At 48.8% G+C, this 22,133-nt stretch overlaps 1 protein-coding gene across 7 annotated transcripts in view; it reads right to left on the bottom strand.

Annotated features, from left to right (window-relative positions):
- The window catches only part of LOC118212409 (WD repeat-containing protein 7), a 161,564-nt gene that overhangs the window by 128,399 nt on the left and 11,032 nt on the right, over positions 1-22,133 (bottom strand). For 5 of the 7 annotated variants that reach the window (XM_035390244.1, XM_035390245.1, XM_035390246.1 and 2 more), the window contains exons 10-15: positions 21,750-21,866; positions 17,670-17,817; positions 14,850-15,098; positions 13,625-13,845; positions 10,725-10,920; positions 6,957-7,171 (exon numbers count right to left, since the gene is read on the bottom strand). In XM_035390244.1, the coding sequence (XP_035246135.1) occupies positions 6,957-7,171; positions 10,725-10,920; positions 13,625-13,845; positions 14,850-15,098; positions 17,670-17,817; positions 21,750-21,866 (1,146 nt within the window). The remainder of the gene's footprint in view (positions 1-6,956; positions 7,172-10,724; positions 10,921-13,624; positions 13,846-14,849; positions 15,099-17,669; positions 17,818-21,749; positions 21,867-22,133) is intronic. The other 2 variants (XM_035390250.1, XM_035390248.1) reach the window with 1 other exon arrangement.

The raw sequence follows: 22,133 nt of genomic DNA, 5'->3' as shown, positions 1-22,133 counted from the left end.
TTAGCATCTCCCCCAGCTCCAGCGTGCATCTAAACCTGACAGCGAGCCCCGCGTCGGCCACGCAAAGTGCTGCAGCGAATGAGAAGCAGTTAGCCGTCCCTAATGGACAGCAACCGCGCGGTCAGGCCGATGTGATGATGCTGCAGTCCTGGCTCTCCCACGCTCCGCGCGGGACGCGGGCGGGCGGGCGGGCGGGCGGGGGTGCAGGCGGGCACGAGCGGCCCCGTCCTCTTTTCCGCACGCGCTCGTTTGTCCCGCGTCTGCGTGGAAGAGGATCAGGAATGGGAACCAATGGTGAACTATGGGGCTCACTCATTACTGCGAGGGCAGGGAAAAGGGAGGTGTGTCACCCTCACGCACTCTCACTGACACCCAGAGACTCCCACACACTCAGCTTAAGCCTGTTACGCCAGTTTCAGAGCCCGCAAAGACCAAGAGCTGCCAAAGGGGAGGGTCAGATTCATTTCACACATCTAGAGGCCAAATACAAATGCTCAAAATTCAATTTACATGCAAGTGAGGACACACAATAAGGAATCAAATCAGCCCATAGTCAGAAGAGGATGCATTCTCTCAGCACTTCCTCTTAAAGCCCACATCCTGTTTCATAAGATTATGAGAGTGGGGGAAAGTGTGCTTGTTAAGCAGACTGTACGAGTCTGCAGAAGTGAGGAGCTCAAACACATCCAGGTCCTGGCCCTTATTCTGGGTCTAATCTCTGAGGTCCAAGTGCACTTTGAAGACTTCCTCTCACGGCAAACCGTACAAAGTCAATGTCTCGTAGCATAACAAACAACTCAACACTGGGCCACATGAAACAGGCTCAAACGCCCACTGCTGGGGCTGTTCTGCAGGCCTAAGACTAGCACAAAGGAAAAGCGGGGGTTGAGGGCTGGTGCTGGGAGACGGGTTGGGTCTGCGCCGCTCTGGGATTGGCCCTTCTCCGAGCGCTCACCCCTGCTGGGATCAGAGATGAAGCCCATCGATGCTGCGCCCTGAGGAACCCGAGCCAGTACGGTCTACCCAGCGCCGCCTGCACATCAAAGGGGCTAATGAGCCGCGCGCAGCCGTGTTCACACTCATCCAAGAGGCTCTAAGACGCGCAGGAGCAGCACTCGGGAGCTGCGAGCCGATCTGAAGTTCTGTCTGAAACGGAACTCCCGGAACATACTTAAAAACAGACTGACCACATGCCACGACACGCGCTATAACCCTGTAGCCATGTTAGCCAGGACTGAAAGAAAACAATACAGTTAAGGTACAGGGGCTCCTCCCTACACGCTGACAGTGTCTTCTCGCGCTTACGTCATAAAGATATTTCGGACCGTTTTTGGTTTACGTCGGAGCAGTCTCACACATAGCTTGTTTCGTCCCAACAGCAACCGATCAATGATGTCCGTTAAAATAAATAATACATTTTTTTAAGTGTTTAAGAATACAGTAATTATTGCTGTTTACTGTGCCAAGAAAAGACCAAAAAAATACGTGTTTAAAAATATTTACGTATTGTTGTTCAATGTGCAGGAACCTAGACCAGATTACAAAATGTAATTAAAATAAATGCTTGTAATGAAGAATACAGTAAGAAAACATGCAGTGAAACAGCTGAAAGCGCAGATGTGTGTGCACGCGTGCGACTGGCCATGTGTTAGTGTGTGCGTGAGTGTGGAGAAAACTCCCCTGTATCATGTCATACACACTTGCGACACTGTAACTGTGACATACAGTGAGAAGCCCCTGTATACAGACAGCCATGAGAAGCACTGAGCACAATGAGCCTCTAACACAAGCACACGTGCAGGCTGCAGATATGCTCTTCTGCAGTACAGGCCTGGGGGTCAGCACATAAAGAAGCACACTCACACACCCACACACACACGCATGCACGTACAAGCACACACACATACACATGCACAGACACACGCATACACAAGCACATGCACGACCAAACGCACACACAGGCATACACATACATACAACACACACAGACGCAAGCGCGCGCACACACACACACACACACACACACACACACACACACACACACACACACACACACACACACACACACACACACACACACACACACACACACACACACACACACACACACACACACACACACACACACACACACACACACACACACACACACAGAGTGAGAGGCACAGCTTTGCAGGTGTAATGGAGGTAGAGAGTGGAGAGGCAAGGCTTGATTGTGAGGCATTTCACAGTCGTTATCCGTCATTACCTTTGTGGGAGGGGGCGCGTTGGGCCCTGCTGCAGGCAGTGGGGGGGGGGGAATAATGGTGGCTTTGACAGGAGATATAGCAGGACAGCCCTGGGTGCAGAATTATGCTGTCAGGGGGAGCGATGGGATATTAGCAGAAGACAGGAGCTGGGAAGGCCGTGGAGGCCGGTGGTTGCCGAGAGACCCTTTCCTTCCCAGCGGCCCCGGAGAACCGCGGATCAAACGCTCGGCACGGGGGGGCCAGACCCGGACGGGACGCAAACGCGTTCGGACCGTAACGCAACCGGCCTCTGTGCTGAGCCCGTGCCTTCCTGCAGGGATCAGATTTCGCCGGTCTCTCTAAAGATCCCCAGTAGGGTTGGGATATTGTGTCTTGCTCCTGATAAGTGATCCATTATACGTGAATCCCCAGCCATCGGCGTGATGGTAAACCCCAGCTGTCTCTCTGACAGACAGGTCTCCGCATTAGCCCATTCGGACGCCCCTGTCTAATGCGCGCGGTGTCCAGTAAGTCCGGGCGGGAGGATTCCAGGCACCTCTTCCCTCTATCAGGGACAAGCAGGCGCTCGCTGGCCCCACCACCCCCCCTCCTTCAGCATCAGTGCTCTGCGCTCCAAACTCCCACTTTCCAGCGTATTTACATCCGCCCTGCTTATGCATTTCTGCACTGTGCTCAGATGGGGTTACAGACAGAGATTAGCAGGGAGCACATGGCAGGAGGTCACACCCCTGTTCGCACAGCGGGACTCAGACACGGCCTGAGAGTCAGCCGGCCGACAGGATGAACCACACGCTCCCCCCTTTTCAGTGTTTTTATTGGCAGTACCAGCAACATCATCAGGTCAGGTTAGCACTGCAACCAGCAGTGTGTGTAATAGAGCTATGATCAGCACCACAAATCGGACAGGGCCGAGATCAGCACCACAGACCACAAAGATCTAGGATCAGCAGCACAGACCTGGCAGGGCCAGGATCAGCAGCACAGACCTGGCAGGGCCAGGATCAGCAGCACAGACCTGACAGAGCCAGGATCAGCAGCACAGCCCTGGCAAAGCCAGGATCAGCAGCACAGACCTGACAGAGCCAGGATCAGCAGCACAGACCTGGCAGAGCCAGGATCAGCAGCACAGACCTGGCAGAGCCAGGATCAGCAGCACAATGAGCAGAGAGGCAGGAGCCAGAGCGCGCGCAGATGAGCAGAGGGTCAGCGCGTGGACAGCACCGCAGGCCTCCTCACAGCTGAGGGATCAATCTAATTAGAGGCAGTGAGTGGAAAGGTCAGCAGGTCCAGCAACGGCGTCGGGGGAGGGGTGACCACAGGCCCCTCTTTGTTTGCAGCCACAGAGAGCCTCTGCTGCTCCAGCCTCAGCCGCGCCCGCCCTCCCCCCATTCCCCCCATCTCCTCTTAAGGCAATCATTCAGCAGGTTCCCGCTTCTCTCGCGTACCCATAAGTCTCTCTCTCCGTAGCATCATCAGACTTCCTACCAGATCTAATGTGAGAATGAGAGAAACCAGGGAAAGATATGCATAAAATGAAGAATAAAAAAATAAAAACCTTCACATTGCCTTTCAAGGTGAAGGTGAGCCATTGTCTGGAAGCATAAAGAAGAAAATGCACGTTTTGCCACAAAGGAAGAAGCAGATTGATGACGTGTAAAACTATTCTTGCCCAAAAAATGTTAAGCATCTCTTTGTATCGGTTACATTAGTCATTAGGTTCAGCTGCATCAGAGTTCCACTTGCAAGTTCCTTGTAGTCTTCAACAGATGTATTTATTTTTGTACAATGACTTAACCCTGTGTTTAGGCATGTTTTAACCATTTCCAAAAAAAAAATTATGATCTTTCAAAATATACATTATTTAGTGGTCCACCTTCCATTCTTAAATGAATACAAAGATCAAAGAATTTATTCACAAGATTCAAAAGAACACAAACAATAAAACGAACAATTTCACTCATCTTCCATGTTTATTACCCATTGTGTTTACCATCCCATTTGTAATTCCTCCCCATACAGTGAACACATAACCCCTCCAATACCCCACACAATTTCTGACCATTTCACGCAAGTGCAGCAGAGGTGTCACAGCTGGTAATGTGTAATTTCCACTTTTACTCTGCGGCTACATTGCCATTAAAACAGCACAGCCCCACTGTGCCCTTTGTCACAGGGAACGTTCGTGTCCCCAAAATAGCCAGTTGAGCCTGACCAAGCAGGAAGTTGGCATGTGTTCATATGTGCCTTGATGCCTAAGAATTCATTGTAATTGCTGTACATTGCATAGCATGTACAGCAGACACTCAGCTCTAAAGATAACTCCAGATCTCTCCAGCAGAGTGAAGCACCCCACTCACTCCAGAGCAGTGCAGGAGTGAAGCAGCCCACTCACTCCAGAGCAGTGCAGGAGTGAAGCAGCCCACTCACTCCAGAGCAGTGCAGGAGTGAAGCAGCCCACTCACTCCAGAGCAGTGCAGGAGTGAAGCACCCCACTCACTCCAGAGCAGTGCAGGAGAGAAGCACCCCACTCACTCCAGAGCAGTGCAGGAGTGAAGCAGCCCACTCACTCCAGAGCAGTGCAGGAGTGAAGCACCCCACTCACTCCAGAGCAGTGCAGGAGTGAAGCACCCCACTCACTCCAGGAGTGAAGCAGCCCACTCACTCCAGAGCAGTGCAGGAGTGAAGCACCCCACTCACTCCAGAGCAGTGCAGGAGTGAAGCACCCCACTCACTCCAGAGCAGTGCAGGAGTGAAGCACCCCACTCACTCCAGAGCAGTGCAGGAGTGAAGCACCCCACTCACTCCAGAGCAGTGCAGGAGTGAAGCACCCCACTCACTCCAGAGCAGTGCAGGAGTGAAGCAGCCCACTCACTCCAGAGCAGTGCAGGAGTGAAGCACCCCACTCACTCCAGAGCAGTGCAGGAGTGAAGCACCCCACTCACTCCAGAGCAGTGCAGGAGTGAAGCAGCCCACTCACTCCAGAGCAGTGCAGGAGTGAAGCAGCCCACTCACTCCAGAGCAGTGCAGGAGTGAAGCACCCCACTCACTCCAGAGCAGTGCAGGAGTGAAGCAGCCCACTCACTCCAGAGCAGTGCAGGAGTGAAGCAGCCCACTCACTCCAGAGCAGTGCAGGAGTGAAGCAGCCCACTCACTCCAGAGCAGTGCAGGAGTGAAGCACCCCACTCACTCCAGAGCAGTGCAGGAGTGAAGCAGCCCACTCACTCCAGAGCAGTGCAGGAGTGAAGCACCCCACTCACTCCAGAGCAGTGCAGGAGTGAAGCAGCTCTTGCTGAAGGAGGAGAGTGCTTTTACCAGCACTGAAGAGCACTGCGAGGGAGAAATTGCCTCTCAGCCGAAGTCTCCAAGCAAGCCCTCAGACCCTGTCCTGAAGGAGACATCACCCTCCTGCTTCAACTGCAGCCTTCTCCTGTCAATTTCCCTCGCTATTCTAAACCGCTTTTCCCAGCAGCACAGGGGGCCGGGGGAAGGGTGTCATTTCCTTGTCTAATTGTCCGGAAGAAGCTCTCTCTCTTTCTCTCTCTCTCTCTTCTCTTTCTCTCCCTCTCTCTCTCCCGGCAGCGGTGGCTAAAACGGCGCGGCCCGACAGGGAACGGAGCTCGACCCCCCTCCCCCCCCCCCGCCCCCCAGCGAGATGGAGGCCATGCATTTTTCATAGGCGCCCGTCCCTGCCGCTACCCTGCTCCTTCCACTGCAGTCCTCTTTTCATCCCTCCTGCTTTCCGCGCTCCGAGCTGCTCTGACAGGCCCTCACAACCACAGAGGCGCTGGCTGCTAACTCATTAGCACTTCTCCACGTCTGCAAATGGAATAAATACCATCAGATTTTTTGCAAAAAAAGAATATAATGGCATTCAGAGGACTACGGCAGAAAATGGAATATTATATTTCGTGCCACCAAGTACCACTGTGGCTGGCCAATCCTAAAATGCATGGAACGCATTACATATCCAGGCTTTCAGAGAGGGATGAGAACTAATAATGTCTGGTCATCTCTTTGGAAAGGCTTTTAAGTAGACTCTTTGACTGTACATCAAACAGCTTTAGAAATGCCATGTCTGATTGGTCACATGATGCATCTTCCTGGAATTTATAGGGGGGATGTGATTGGCTGAAACAGTTCTGAGATAATCAGCTTAAGGGGGAAAACATTTACAGCACTTCTGAAGAAATAAAGGAGGTTAAGGTTGACCTAATCCAAGCTTTGAAAGAGCTTATCACAATCTGACTGAAGTGGCCCTTTTAAAAACTGGAAGCTATATGAAGAGGTTAAAAATGCGGTGCTCCTGGGTGGCGTGTCTGCAAAAGGAGACGTGCGCTGCAGTCATGTGGTCCAAGGTTCCAAATTTCAAATGTGAGCAGGCGTTCCTAGGGGTGAGGCACACAGGCCAAACCGCTTCCCTGAGAGGGACGGTTCCAGTGTGAGAGCATCCCCTGCCTCGGTCCTCAGTCACACGGGCCTCAGTGAAAAAGCACTAATGGTGCTGTCGGCTGGTGGACTGCAGAGAGAAAAGTAACAGCTGCACAATGCGTTTGCCAATGGAAATGTGTGAGCACTAGTGAGCGCTGTCCCGCAGGGCCAACAGTCACTACCGAGCATGTGCAGTGAGAAGAAAGCAGAGGGGAGAGGAAGCAGGTTTAGAAGGCTGCACTGTGTCGGTGAGTGCGATGCGTGCGACGGGCGGCTCACCTTGTCGGCGTTGTCGGACGCCAGCAGGTTGGTGGCCAGCGTCTGCAGCTTGTGTTGCGCCATGTTCTTGAGCGCGGCCAGGCTGCGGCGGGTCATGGCCTGCTTGAGGTTCACCGCCGGGTGGCTGAGCGAGTCCACGGCGGCGGGGACCGCCTCGTCGCAGGCGTTCAGGATCTCCACCGCCGTGATGCCCATCACACAGCGGTCCAGGGCCCCTGGGCGGGAGGCACAGGGAGCACAGCTCACCAGGGGGCTCAACAAACAGAGGTGATCATGGGAGATGTAGTTCATGGCAATGGGCACTGAACTCCCCAGTCTTAGCATAGTCCTTTGAATCATTTACCAAAATTAACAATATATAAATAATCTATGCATATATTTCATGATGAATATGAAGAAATATTATAAACCATGAGTCCCAATGCCACAGTTATAGGCCTGTTAAGAAACAAATAGGACTGTTCTCACCAAAACCGCTGTGTCTAAGAAATGCTAACACTGCTCAATGACAGAACTGAAATTGGCTTGTTTCAACAGGTACATGGTTAAGATTTCCTTGAATAAGTCGAGCGTATATTTCTGTATACATCTGTATATGCTCTCTGACATCACAATAAGATCATCACATGTGACCTATTAGGAGATCCAAGCTTTATCAATACTACAAAAGATGACAAGACCTCCCTGTGCTCTCTAAACAGCACAGTTGACACTGCAGTGCAGATGAGCAGGTGGAGGCCCTTTCCCTGACAGTGTGGCAAACAGCACATTATAGGTGAAGAAGCGAGGGCACAGTCCGCAGCCCTTTCACACAGCGCCCCCTGCAGATCCAACCCTATACTCAACTCTCTTAAATACCAATCAGCTCACACTCGGCTTCCTCCTTTAACTTCCCTCACCAGAGCAGAGGGGGGTTAAAAAAAGAAAAAAATCACCATTTTCTCCAAGCCTACAAGTTATTGGTTATTGCGCTGGATATCGACTGAGAAGAGTGGCGGTGTTCCAAACGGGCGGGGGGCTAGCGCACGGCGGCGCGAGGAGGGAGGCGGGACCGCCGGCGGGCCGTCCGGGGCCCAGCGCCGGCCCGGCTCCCTGATGGAAGACCGGAGCGGCGCTCCTCTATTACCCATCCAACGCTTGGCCACACAGACCCTCTTAATTTCACACTTTACTGCCCCCCATCTCTCCCACTACATCTCACTCCCGCGCCGGCCCCGTGCCGGCCCCGCCACCATCGCCGCCGCCGCCGCCGCCGCGCCGTCATAAATGTTTATGGAGGGCTTTATTGAGAGGAAGTAATGAAGGCTTCCCTCCTGCCTGGGCCCGCCCGTTCATCAGCAACCCGGGGAGGAGACAGGGCGCGGCCTGCGCACAGCCGGCCTTCCCATGAGTCTTTGCGCGCGCCTGAGGTTCGGAAACGACGGGACGCAGTTGTTTGCCGGTGCTTTTGCGTTCGGAACAGGACAGCAAACCGGCGCGTCCTATTGGCAGACGAGCTCCATGAGTGCCGGTCTATAGGTGGACTCGCCTCATGTGCTCGGAGTATACATCACGTCACAAGACATTCACTTAGCAGAGTACACTTACTCATCCAGAGTACACTTACAATCTAAGAGAACATAAGTGCATCCCCCAAGTTATATGAGAACCTGATCTTAAAACAAAATGCAAATGGTGAACGGAAACAGAGAACATCCATAACAAGTGACACGCCCATACTCCGCCACTGCACATCGGGCAAAAGTAGTGCTTCCAATAGCGATAATCCCGCAAACTCAGTGAAGGCGGGCCTAAGGAGGGCCACAATTTCAAATTCAAACGACGAGACACAGGTTAGTGGGTGAATTGCAAGCAAAGGCCTGTATCAAATGCTTCACACTTCTGTGGGCCGAAGAAGTTGTTGTGCGGATCAAAAGCAAACCAAGAAATCCACGGGACACAACCGAAGGACGAGGCCAGCTGGTTAAAATGGTGCCAATTCCCATTACGTCATCAACGTTCAGCGGAATTCTTCACCACGTCACTCTGGAGACATATTTTGTGAACTAGTTATGCAGGTGAAGGCTATTCCAGCAAACAACGGAGAGAGTCAATGTTTGTTTACCTCAGAAACTATTCAAGGACGGTGCCCCATTGTACCCTCATCCACCACTTAAGTGTGAAATAGCTTCTACCCCGTCTATTACCAGAGACATCATGTATCAAGAGAGGGGAAGTGCATCGCCCATGACAGGCCCTACATGGAAAACAGCCCTCATAATGAGTCTATAAACTGAACCCTTTATAGTCACTCAACCCCATGTGACCGTTCTGCCCCCACCCCCCACCCCCCCTACCTCTGCTCTCCAGCTCAGTAACTGCCTACACAGGCTGCAACCTACTCAGCACAAACCACCCCCCCCCCGCCCCGCCCCACTCCCCCATAACCAGCTTTAAGAGCCTGCATAAACAGACTAATGCGCCTAATGCAGCTTCAGGCAGAGACTCAACACAACAGCCTTATTCAATATTTAGGGAGTGTTTGGTAAGTGCAGGGGCTCCTTGGCCGCGGCGTTTCCGTGGCGCGCGGAGCCAGCGCTGGCGGATTAAAATTTCAGTGATGTTTGGAGAGTGCGCGCTCAAAGAGAGCCTCATATAGGGATGGCTGGGGAGGCCCATCAATTATTCACCAGGGTGTTAAAATGGCGGGTGGGGGGGGGGGGGGGGGCAATGCTGTGACGGAGATAAACGAAGGACAGCAGCGAGCACCTCAGCTTCTCGGGGCTGTGGGAATGGCGTGCCAGTGGATGAATTCCGTGTGGATTTCATCTTCACAAGCACAGGAACAGTTATTAGCATCGATATGTCACTTTATCTAGTTTTATAGAGCTGCCTACATATATAGTAAATGTATGCACTATATTACTGAATTTCATACCTTTTCATAAATGGGGTTATTGAATGCTCAAAAAATCTCCTATATATAGGAGACACACACACACACACACACACGACAAATGACACAAACCATAATGGGGTTCATTTAGAGTATACACATACATATTCACACGCATACAAGTACGCAAACACACACTATAAGGAGTCAATATCATAAGAGTTCTTAGCTGAAGCGCCCACATGCTAGCGAGGAAAGTTATGAGTGCAGATCATAACAGCACTCTTTTCCATACGCACATTTCTCTTTTTAATGAGCAGCAGTTCATTTCATACCTCATCAACCCTCCACAGTGCCCCTTTAAGCAGCATGGAATTTGCAAAGGAAATGAACCGTGTATTAATTAGCCGCTTATTCAATAAATCATCAGTGAAACATGCCTTTAGGACAATTCAATATACAGACTTCAGAGGCACTGCTTGATTACATACAGATATTTAATTAAGGATTCGTTAAAAGTTCATTAATTAGCAAAGGAAGACTGTGCTCAAAAATAGTCGCATAAACTTCTAGCCACCACTGCCTGCTGGGCCCCTTCATTCAGTACTTGGAGGACACTAGTACTTGGAGGACGCTAGTACTTGGAGGACACTGGTACTTGGAGGACGCTAGTACTTGGTGGACACAAGTACTTGGAGGACACTATTACCAGGAGGACACTAGTACTTGGAGGACGCTAGTACTTGGAGGACGCTAGTACTTGGAGGACACTGGTACTAGGAGGACGCTAGTACTTGGTGGACACAAGATACTCGTACTTAGACACATTTGGTCAGGTGCACTAGATGTTGGTCAGGTAAACGCTGTTTCCCCGCTGCCTGCCCGGGACTCACCTGTGTCCATCTGCCACACATAGACTGAGCCGTCGGAGCAGCCCACCACCAGGTAGTCGTCGCAGGGGCGCCATTTGATGACCTGGATGGGGAAGAGGTGGCGCGACGCCAGCATGATGCACTTCCTCTCCCGCAGACTCAGCAGCCCCACCGAGTGGTCGCTCGCCACCGAGCACACGCAGTGCTGCACCCGCGTCTGCAGGGGGCGACAAAAGGGGAGGAGAGAGATGAACACGGACTCAGACAGGGTCAATGCGCTAAAGCTGCCTTGAACTTCACACAGCACCTGACCATAGACGTAGGATAGCCAATTTATGAAGAAATTGTTTTTGTTCATTTTGGCGACTGAATATCTCGCACAGTGTAGTGAGAATACGAGTAACACTGGCCCAATTCACGAGTAAACGCTTAAGGTAAAACCGCAGTGAGGAGAGACCGAAAAGGTGGAAGTGACAAGGGGCAGTAAATTCCACAAAAGCCACACGCAAACGGTGAATAAAAACGTAAGACGCAGGAGGTCGCCCGCGCCTCTGAATGGCGTCTGTAAACCAAGCCGCCTTCCGACCGAAATGTCATTCTATCCCCGTCATAAAACCCCACATAATCTGTGACCTTTCTGACACGAACTGGCTCCGGCAGTAAAGCGGAAAAGCGTGGCGGTGTGATACTGTCAGGTTTATATGTCAAATGTAAATCCCTGCACGTGATATTATAACACATTCCAACAAGTCAGCGCCAGCAGAACAGGGAAGAAGGGGGAAAAACCACACAGTAACTGCATCGTCTCCATGGCCACCGCAGTAAAAACTCCTCTTTCACCACTCCTTTTATGACTTCTCGCCACAGATTTTTTTTTTTTCCCCCCTGCCCATTTAATGACCGAAGTTTTTTGGAGTTTGTCACCGGGGTAAAACTTGACAAATGAACGCATTGGAGGGGAGCGTTTAGGCCGGGCGTGATAAGAGGTCTTCACAAGGGCACCGTGAGCTAAATCAGCCGCTGCCATCGCGGCCCCGGACCCAAACCAGAGGAGCGGGCCCGAATGAGGCCGCCGTTAAAAGCAACATCCTTGGAAACCCCCCAAGGGTGAAATACTGCGACGGGGAGGCTAAAAAAAACGCCATTCCCGCTGCTTATTAGTGAGTGACAGGCCCTTTAGTACAGCAAAGGCATTCCTGAGAACAGTAAATATTCCTTCAAAACTAAATACAATAATGCCATTTGTCTGTCAGGGAGATGGCCAAGGATGGACTGGGTGGGTGAAGGGGGGAGGAGGCGGGGGGGGTGCATCCAGGCGAGGGGGGGGATGAATGGTGGAAGATGTTGGAAGGGCCTGAAAGGAGACTAAATTGAAGTTGCAATCTGTGCTGACAGGCAATGTTCTTAAGCATTGATGGAGTGCCACGGGGAACCTTGACCATGAGAAGGCCTGTGGACGAACTGCGAGGACTCATCACTCTTCATCGCTGCCCCCCCCCAACCCCCGCCCAAATCGCCACACGCCCCCTCCCCGCAGCAGGCCAGCCGCACATCCGCCATGCTCCCCGGCTCCGGGGCCCGCATCTTCAATGAGCTCAGCGACAACGCGCTCCGTCACGCGTTAGCGACCGCTCCACAACAGCGCTAACGCTAACGCGCCGCGTCGCCCTTCCGCACGAGCAAACACCGTCTGAACGCCGTCCGTTTCCTCTCTCCCCGGCCAGGGTCACCTTCAAACTCACACAGGCAGGCCCAATTCCCCTTCATCATGTAAAAATATAACGTAACAGGTTCCCGTTGTAGAGATATTAAATCGGATAAAAACAAGCAAAGCTTGAATTCCTCTTGAAGAGCTAAACGGAGCGCTCCCCAGCGAACAGAGGGGTGAGCGAGGGAGCCGGAGGCGGAGCGTGTGAGGATACGGCTAGCGGGGCGTGCTTTTAAGCAGGCCGGGAAGCCAAAGGGTCAGGGAGCCCAACTGAGCCCCCGCCGAGGGCAATGTTTATGATTTAATCAGCGTTAATGTGGTCAGCGCGGGAGAGAGCGCGGAGCCGACGGACACAGGTACACTAAGGGTATTATGGATTTCAACAGCTATAGTATCCAGCCTGCTCTCACGTATCAATTAAATGCTCCGGTCCTTAAGTACAAGTATTGATATGCTATAAAGCAGCCACATAACCAAGAAGGTCATTAAACCCAAGGTAATTCTCCGGCTGCTTTATTTACAGTTTGTACCACTCGCCCGTAATGGACACCAATATTGTTCCTGTCAATCAATGAGAGACATTGGTGCTCTGGGAGGGAGGAAGCTGCGTTTGATGAGCATCTGCCCCGAGGAGGCAGGCCCACCAGGGAGGGGGGGGAGGGGCTACTATCAATTAGTGTGCACAGGCCCAGCCCCCTTTCAGCGTGACTGACAGAAACGGTCCCACCCACGCATCCATTTCTCAGCGTAATTGCAAATGGACGTAAAGGTTAGGGTCGAAATGAAGTATAAGGATAAAGAGCAGGTCACAGTCAGCTTCTATCCATTCTACACATGAATCTACTCACAAATAAATGTATATCTTTGTCTTTCAGACCTCTGTTGAAAGGCGAGTGAATTATCTGTGTTTACGAATACATTTCTTCATTCTAATGATAAACCTCTCCCAACACATTTGGATCAGCACAAATTGTTATTCATTGCTGAATCCCTTAAAGGAGCAAGCCGACTGCATCCAGTACATATTACACTGCACCAATAACAAAAACACAGCCCCGCGAATGGGAATCAGATTAACAGTCAGACAGAGAGAGAGGAAGATTGGACCTGACAGAAAGAGGGAGTGGAAGAGGGTGAGGCACAGAACGAGTGAGCATAAAGGAGGAGGAGGGAGGGGCCGGGAAAGACAGGAAATGGCCGCCGGGGGGCTCACGCTGCAGTTCTCCGGGGGCACCAGCAGCTGGGTGATCTCCCCGCCGTGGACGCAGAAGATGTGCTTCATCTCGCCGGTGAAGATGTCCCACACGATGACGGAGAAGTCCACGCCTCCGGACACCAGGGAGCGCTGGTCGTAGCGCGGGGACACCTGGTGGGGGTACAGCAGGCAGGTCACCTTGTTACGATGCCCCCTCAGTGTGCGGTGCGGAGGCCAGCCTAAAATGGAGGCACAGAAAGAAGAGCCTTCAGTCACAAACGAGGGGAAACGGCACTGAGGAGCCAAACACAGCTCCCAAAACACCAAGGAATCATACGCATTATCCCTGTCCTTACTTACCCCACACCCTGCATGCATTACAGGGACAGGAAGTACTGGAATATACTACGGTCAAAAGTAATCAGTAATTCAGCTAACGTCATGTTTGACTGTTTTTGGATTTTATTTTCAAATTGCTTTTAGTATGACTGGTTGCATGGTTTGTAGTCAGTTGTTCCGTAACATACAGGTAACTAAAACCACGCAAATGTAATATTTTGTCACTTGCATTAAGGTTTTGAAGGCATAGAACTGGCATGTTCCTGCTCAGTTCTTTCCCATTTGTACAACAGATTACATTTCAACAGCTAAGGCAAGCATATGAGGTCAATACTTTAGCATTCAAGCAACAACAGTTGATTAAAGGTATTATTAAATGTCTACTGAATGTATTTAGCTAAAAATCCACATAAAGTAAGTTAAAGGTGAGCAATGCCTTTCTGGAGGATTAGCCACAAGGACACTTGCAAACCACTTTGAGATTTTAAAGTAGCTTGTGGTTTGTTAAAAAAAAACAAAAACGTATTTTTGATATGGTAAAACTAAAGAACAGCAAAATACTTTTTTTGAGTGATTTTTGCCTTTAAGGTCCATCTTATAAAGACTAAATGCAAAAAAATGTGAAAAATAAATGCAAGCTGATGAGAATGGTTTTTGGGCCATAGCGTGTGGGCCCTGTGATAGACTGGTGACCTGTCCAGAGTGTATTCCTGGCTTTCAACCAATGTCTGCTGGGATAGGCTCCAACCTCCCCCCCCCCCCCCCCCCCCCCCCGACCCGGACCAGGAGTAAGCAGTTTAGAAAATGGATTTTTGTGAACTGACTGTAGCAGTCCCAAGTACTGCGAGCACACAGAATATAAGCGGGTCAGTTGATAAGAGTCGCTCCCGACTCCGCCCCTCACCTCTCCGCAGCATGTGCTCCCCCTGCAGGAGCTGCACGATGGCGGTCTGGGTGGCGGGCACCAGCACGATGCTGCCGTCCTCGCGGCCGCACACCAGCCGGCCCTGCGAGGGGATGTAGACGCTGGCCGTCACCTTGATGGGCAGCTCCGAGCCCGGCAGCACGCTCAGCTGGTCGATGATGCCCGCCGGCTGGGGCTGCAGCTTGTCGAAGGCCTCCTGCAGGCTGATGCTGGAGGACACCTGGAGCTCTGAGAAAGGGGCGGGCACAGCAGGCTCAGACAGGAAGTCGCACGGGACGTCAGGCAGGAAGTTTCACAACACAGAGGAGCCTGCACTGCACATATTAGGGTTTGACCCAATCACACAGCCTCAATGGAATTCTGACCTGAAAAGAATAGCCATTTAATTATTTTTTGCAAATGTATTAAGAATACATGCATTCATCCACAAAGATATGTTTCATCAGAGTCAAAACTGGATCCTATTAAAGTTTAATAACTGGGGGTTATATTCTATAACTGAAAAACAATCATTCAGTCCAAACATCTTGCAGTTGACTCAAGCCAGCGTGTAATTGTGTGAGTACGTCAGCCTCGTCCGTACGTACTGAGTTAAGGCAGGGGTCTCAAACTCCAGTCCTGGAGAGCTGCAGTCTCTGCCGGTTTCTCATGATTTCCTTTCAATCAGCAGCCAATTTAGGCCTTGGAACCAAGGTGTGCTGCCTCTTTAGCCAATCAATGAGTTAAATTAAGCATATAAGTGCTAGAGAACATCACAAGCCAGCAGGCACAGCGGCCCTGCAGGATCTGAGTTTGAGACCCCTGATTTCAGATCTTTACTGCTTTTACTTCAGCCACACAATGGAAGAATTCAATTTTATTTAAAAACCGCAGGAAATTAATTGCTCAAAACATGACATTAGTTGCATTTTTATCACACATTCGCAGATTATGGCCATTCATCACCAGTAAATATTTAAAGTGTAGATCGAAATCATTCTCTGAGCTGCAGGGTACATTGTAATAATGCCACAATGTTGTGATTACACACACTTAAGAGAATATGAAGACAATGAATACCCCACTTAGACTGAAGATTTCAGTTTCCTGCCACGGTCTTTATTGTTACTCTGAAAGCCACCACAAGGTGGCGTTTCCCTAGATGCTGGTCTTGCTAACTCCCCACAATAAACAATTGTCTTAATAAACAATAAACCTAATCACCATTTGTAACATATTACTATCATAGGACCTGGAGTGACTGAACACAGAATGAAGCCAGCTAAAAACAAACCATTATGTAAAATGTTTTTGCTTTATTATGTATTTTTTTCAATTTCACTGAACACTAAGATCAGCATCTTGTGTCAGGAAAAGGCAATTCTGGTGAAATATAGGCCTCTTACTCCCCCTAGTGGATTAAATCATTTTAATCAACCATTGACAACTCATAAGCTGAAAAAAAGATTATAGGATAGGATTTTAACGCAATTGTGTATTACAAATTGATTACACGTGACAACCACTGCTAAGCACTGCTAAAATTAAGACTATAGGAAAACTGTAATATGTACAACACGACAGCAACAATGTGGGATGAAAATTTAGCAGGCAAGAAACTATTGTTTTCACCCTGATTAAGCACCTTAAATGGCCTTTATGTTTTCTATGAGTTTTTGATGTGTACATGCTGAAACCAGACCTAGATTTAAACTCGCCTTAGATTGTGTTGTGTGTCAGGTCATACAAGAAAATACAGTTTATATTGTAGGCCCCTTATGAGCAATGAGTGGATATCAAGCTGTTCAGACATTTTCTCCAATTTCTGTGTCAAGTTTTATGAGCTCTAAGGGACTGTCAACAGCCAATGAAAAATAAGCATTCAATAACAGAAAGTGCCAACAAAATATAGGCATTTTCTGCAGGCTGTCAGTGTTTCTTGGAGAAGCAATAAAAACTGCCAGAGAGCCAAAGTATGAGACTTTCACAACGCTAAACATATGAGAGCCAATGCAAAAAACAAAAGTTTGTTTACAACAACATTATAAAAAGCAGCATCTTATGAAAATATCAGGCTTTCCCCCTGAGTCCAGGGAGGCTAGGCTACATTGCAGATACAAGCCTTGTTAATAGGAGTCCATATTGGCTTTCTCCCTGTCAGTGCTAGTTGTAGTACTGTTTCCTGCAGTGTACATCTGAGGAGAGCATGTAGCTCTGTTGTATGAGACATAGTGGTATCTCAGGAGGCAGACCCGCCAATTTCAAATCAGGGAAACAGGAGGAAATGAAAATACATGACAGCCAACAAAACATCTGATGTTTTTGACATTGTTGTTATTCTAAGGCAGCAACTGCAATGTTCTTAAGGACACTTGGAACACACAGAGCATTAGCATATGGGTGAACAACTGCACCTACCACAGAGTGAATCTCTATCTATGAAGGTGAGCCCATCTTAAAACTAATCAAGGCTGTGGTTCCATCCACTAAATGTTCTGGCCATACAAACCTCACTCACAATGTCACAATGTCACGACCCCAAGTCTGCAGCCTGTAGACCGATACCATTGTGCCAAATGGAGGGTGGAGGGGCTCATTTTGCAGACTTTGCTTGCATTATGAACAGACAGGACCAAACGAAATATCAGTGAACAAACAACTTAAGGGAAGCTCCCAAGTGGAAGTGCTGAGTGTAAATCCCTGACGGCGTACATATTAACAGACTGGACTACAGCCTAAGAGTCAGTGCCTGGGGAAGACTTTCACACTGACCTGCGGTGGACTGAACATCGCCTGTAGGGGGCGGCGAGGGGTCTTTACCTGCGGTGGAGGACAGCGGCTGTAAGGGTGAGGTGTCTGGGATGCTCCACAGGGACAGACGCCCCCCTGAGTCACCCTGCACCAGAAGCTTGTGGAAGGGCTCCCGTCGACCGTAGAAGAACCGGGTGACCGGGGGACAGATTAGCAGCTGGAACGCATCGGAACAGAAAGGTCATACACAGGCGTTCGGTTCCACTGTTCCACACAGCACTACTTACAGCATTACTATCTTATCATCGTCACCTTCATCATTATCAGCACATGGAAGTGAGTGTTGGTTAGCCCCATCGTTTCTGGTGTTTACCTTGGATCATATGACACACTAAGTCAAATCATGTATGGATTTTAAATGACTGTTCATTTGCCCTGTCATCTGCATTAGTCATAATGTAACCTGCATCTGAAAAAAGCTTAATTACATTCATTTAATTGCTTATTTTTACATATTTACAGTTGTTAAACTTATTTTCTAAAGTGTTTCCCCAATAGTCTATTTGCGTTCGCAATTCTGGCCTGTCACTGCAAAGTCTTCCGTGAAGCGGACCAGCACACGGCTCGTCTGAAGTGCGTGCTGACAGCCTCCACAGTCCCCCAGCTGAACTGCGCAGTCACTGCGCTCAAGGACTATGCCTCCTGCACAGCTGCTGCTGACGGACTGTAGGCCCAATCCCTGCTTTAATGCAATGCAGCTGTGCAGAACCCTGCAGGACTCACAGCAACAGACAGCAACCCACAGTCCAGACTGTGGGGTGATCTGTATGCCCCATTCCAGACTGTGGAGTGAGCTGCATGCCCCATTCCAGACTGTGGAGTGAGCTGTATGCCCCATTCCAGACTGTGGGGTGAGCTGCAGCCCCATTCCAGACTGTGGGGTGATCTGTATGCCCCATTCCAGACTGTGGGGTGAGCTGCAGCCCCATTCCAGACTGTGGGGTGATCTGTATGCCCCATTCCAGACTGTGGGGTGAGCTGCAACCCCATTCCAGACTGTGGGGTGAGCTGCACCCCCATTCCAGACCGTGGTCTCTGCATCAAGAACTGTAGCTTCAGCTAGACCTTCAAACTGAAGTCTTAGCTCATCAAGATTCTGCTCACTGCAGTGCAGAGGGCTTTGGCAGTGCTTGATTTCCCCCTTTAAGCCTAATTTAAGATGGACTGAAGAAGCACTATCTACATACATATACAGCCAAGAATGCCTCATCTGAAGTATTAGCAACAAAAAGCATTACACTTCAGAAATGTGCAAGTACCTCTGACAGTGTAATGTAATAGTAACAGTGTGATTAGAGGGTGTTGGTACGGGTAGGGTTAAGAAGAAAAAAAACACTGAAAACGATGGGCATCACAGTTAGGCCACAGAGGGTCAACTGTAGTCCTAGGAGGCAGATTTCCACACACTTAACTCTAAAGACATCATAGATTTCAAATACAAGTCAAGGAGCAGAGGAAGCGAAGGTTGTCTTCCCTTCTCAAACAGGCACGAGTGATAATGACAAACATAATATTAATGGCGATGATGAAAGCAGGACAGCATCGTATAAACGGATCTGTAGGAATTTACTACAGTATATCTATGAGTACGTCTGTACCATCTACCATGGCACTGCATAGTTTCTACACAAAAACATGTAAGCATGGTTTACAGTACATCATAGCACCTGTGCGGGGTTATAAAGGCTAAATGCAGTAGCAGAGTTAGTCCATCTCCTACAGATGTGTATAAAAGTATTTAAATGACTTCTACTCATAAAGATCTCCCAGTCTGAAAATCAGTTGTACTGTATCCGAGTGGCCCTTAAATACCAAATTATTGTGACACATGACTGAACAAACCGTTTTAACAAAAAATAACAAATTATACTATTTTCTAAATTATTCAGGATGAAAGCATTATGTTAGGAGGACGGCAGGTGGAGATGAGCTTCCTCGTTTCCAAGGTTGTGTAGCCCAGATAATTCATTCACTCACTTCAGGTTAGGGCTGCCAACATAAGAACAAAAATTAATACTCCTTCAAAAAACACATATATTTGAATAGAATACTATTTAAAATGTTGAATTGCATGTCAGGATTTGACCTTTTTTTTTTTTTTTTTTTTTTTTTTTTTTAACCGATTCTCTTCTCATCACTGTCCTGTGGTGACAGAGGGAAATCTTCAGCGCATTATAACACATCAAAACACTATCTGGTGAAAATAATGCATACATACTAGCAATTAATCTGGAACCAGCTTGCCCACCCCTAAACCTGACCACAATAATGTTGTGTACAGAATGAACACTGACCCAGAATGGCTACCCAGGGAGGTACACAACATTGCCAAGTCATGACCCAGTCTTTCAGGAAGAGCTCTGGTATCTCTAGGGCAGGTACTAAGAATAACACCGGGAAATGGAATCCAGCAAGATCCATGTACCAGCATGATTGATGCATGACGGACATGCAGACAGGTAAATTACACCAGTTAGTCTCTCAAGCTCAACTCTCCAGAGCCATTATGCCATTCTAACATGGTATCTCTGTTCCCTATAACAATTTGTGACGTAACATCCTCCATCTGTGTGTGCTTATGGAGTCTAAATAGTTTTTCTTGTAAACCAAATAGGACTCTGATATTTCTAAATTATATTTTGATCCTAGAACTGTGCCATCTTCTAGTTGTAAGTTGCATGTCAAATCCGATATTTCTCTGTGTTGCATACAAACTCAAACTGTGCAAAGCTGGAATCTCTAACACAGGTCACCAGACACAAACACAGCAAATGCTCAAAGAAAACAAGAGCTGAATCCAATCAAATCTCTGACTGACCGGAACCTCTTCGTGACCGAACGTGATCGAAGCAAGCGTAACCAGCTTTTTCCTTCCTTTGATTGACAGGTTAAGCCTAATCCATTGAAGGCCCCAGTAAATATGGAGTTGGTTTCAGAATAACTTTCAAACAGATATTAAAGCAAAGTAAGAGAGGAGATATAAAAGCTGAAAGGGTTTTTGGGAGGGACAGAACACACCAGTGCCTGAGAAGCCACACAAACACACAGGTTACACCGTTTCCACACTCCTTCCCCCTACACTAATATACACCAATCAGTTCCATTCATGTGACTGAAATGCATATGTATATATATATATATATATATATACACACATATGCATATGTGACTTTCTTTCGCATAAGTTGTACTATTGGTTCATTTACATTTATATTTTTTTCAAGCTCCAAATGCCCTTAAGACTCTTGACTGCACATAATCAGCAGAGAAAATTAAATCAGGCAAAACATAAAAATAAAAAAAAACTGGCCAAAGAAATTATGTCTATTTTCATGAAGACCATCTGGTTAACTGGTACAATCTTTGCATGTCCACGCCATGATTTAGCGTTATTATACAAGGATAAATTCATTACTGTATGGTCTACAGAAGTGAATCGTCCCACAATCACTGCACAAGTGACACACTGCCACAAAGCCTGGGGGCTTTGCAAGCATTTTCACCGAAGTGAACATCAATGGCAGGGAAGATGGCTTTAATTTGAACGTGTTCAGCGGGAAGTAGCATGAAACCAGGTGAACCAGGGTGAGGAGAGAGCCAGGCAGAGACGCACTCATGGCAGGTCACTCAACAGCATCAGATCCACTGTGCCCTCAGCTTTGGCTAGCAGCTGCTACTTTCATTTTACAACAAAACCTCCAAGCACCTTGTTCTGATTGGCTCAGACATGGAGCACCTGGGCCAATCGGGGTAAAATTAATGAATGTTAATCAGACAGAACTTAATCTGTCCCAGAAGCTTTTATTCTGGTCCTGACATTGAAACAATAAACAGTATTTGATTTGGAACCAAATATGTTAAAAGTTTGGTCCAAAATGGCCACACCCAATTTCCATACAATCAAGTCACAAAACAGCTACGACTGACAAAATGAGACAACTGAAACCACACTTTCTGCAGCAGTGCCATTATAGTTGAGTAAAACCTCCTGCCCCCACAAGTGGATCTCCGATTCTTCAGGTCATTGCCATGAGAGCTCCCCCTGCTGGCTGTGGAGTGAGTCTCTGCCCAGCTGTCAGCTACGCTTACTGGTGCCTCTAGAGGCCGGTGGCGGAATAGCAGCTGTGGTGCTGGAGCGTTCTCGTGGTCAGGGTAGCGCTCCGGCCACACGCACACCGTGTCCGCACCCTCACCGCCCTCCTCTACCTGAGGGGGGCGCTCCGCACACAGACCCAGCGGGGGTGGGCACAACAGACAGAGCGTAAAGGGGAAACAAAAATAAAAACAAACAACAAAAATACAGACAGCAAATTAACATACACACAAACTTCCTAAAATTCTAACTTAAAAAAAGCTCTGAAAGCACTAAACACAAATAACACATTTTAAATGAACAGAACACCACAGTGAGAATACTCCAAATCATCACCAGGGGAATCTAAGTCAGAGCCAGAACCAGCGCGAGGCTCACAG

This window comes from Anguilla anguilla, chromosome 14, assembly GCF_013347855.1.
Source record: "Anguilla anguilla isolate fAngAng1 chromosome 14, fAngAng1.pri, whole genome shotgun sequence".
Classification (NCBI taxonomy): Eukaryota; Metazoa; Chordata; class Actinopteri; order Anguilliformes; family Anguillidae; genus Anguilla; species Anguilla anguilla.
The sequence above is the reverse complement of the archived record's forward strand: the minus strand, read 5'-3'. Positions and strand labels throughout refer to the sequence as shown.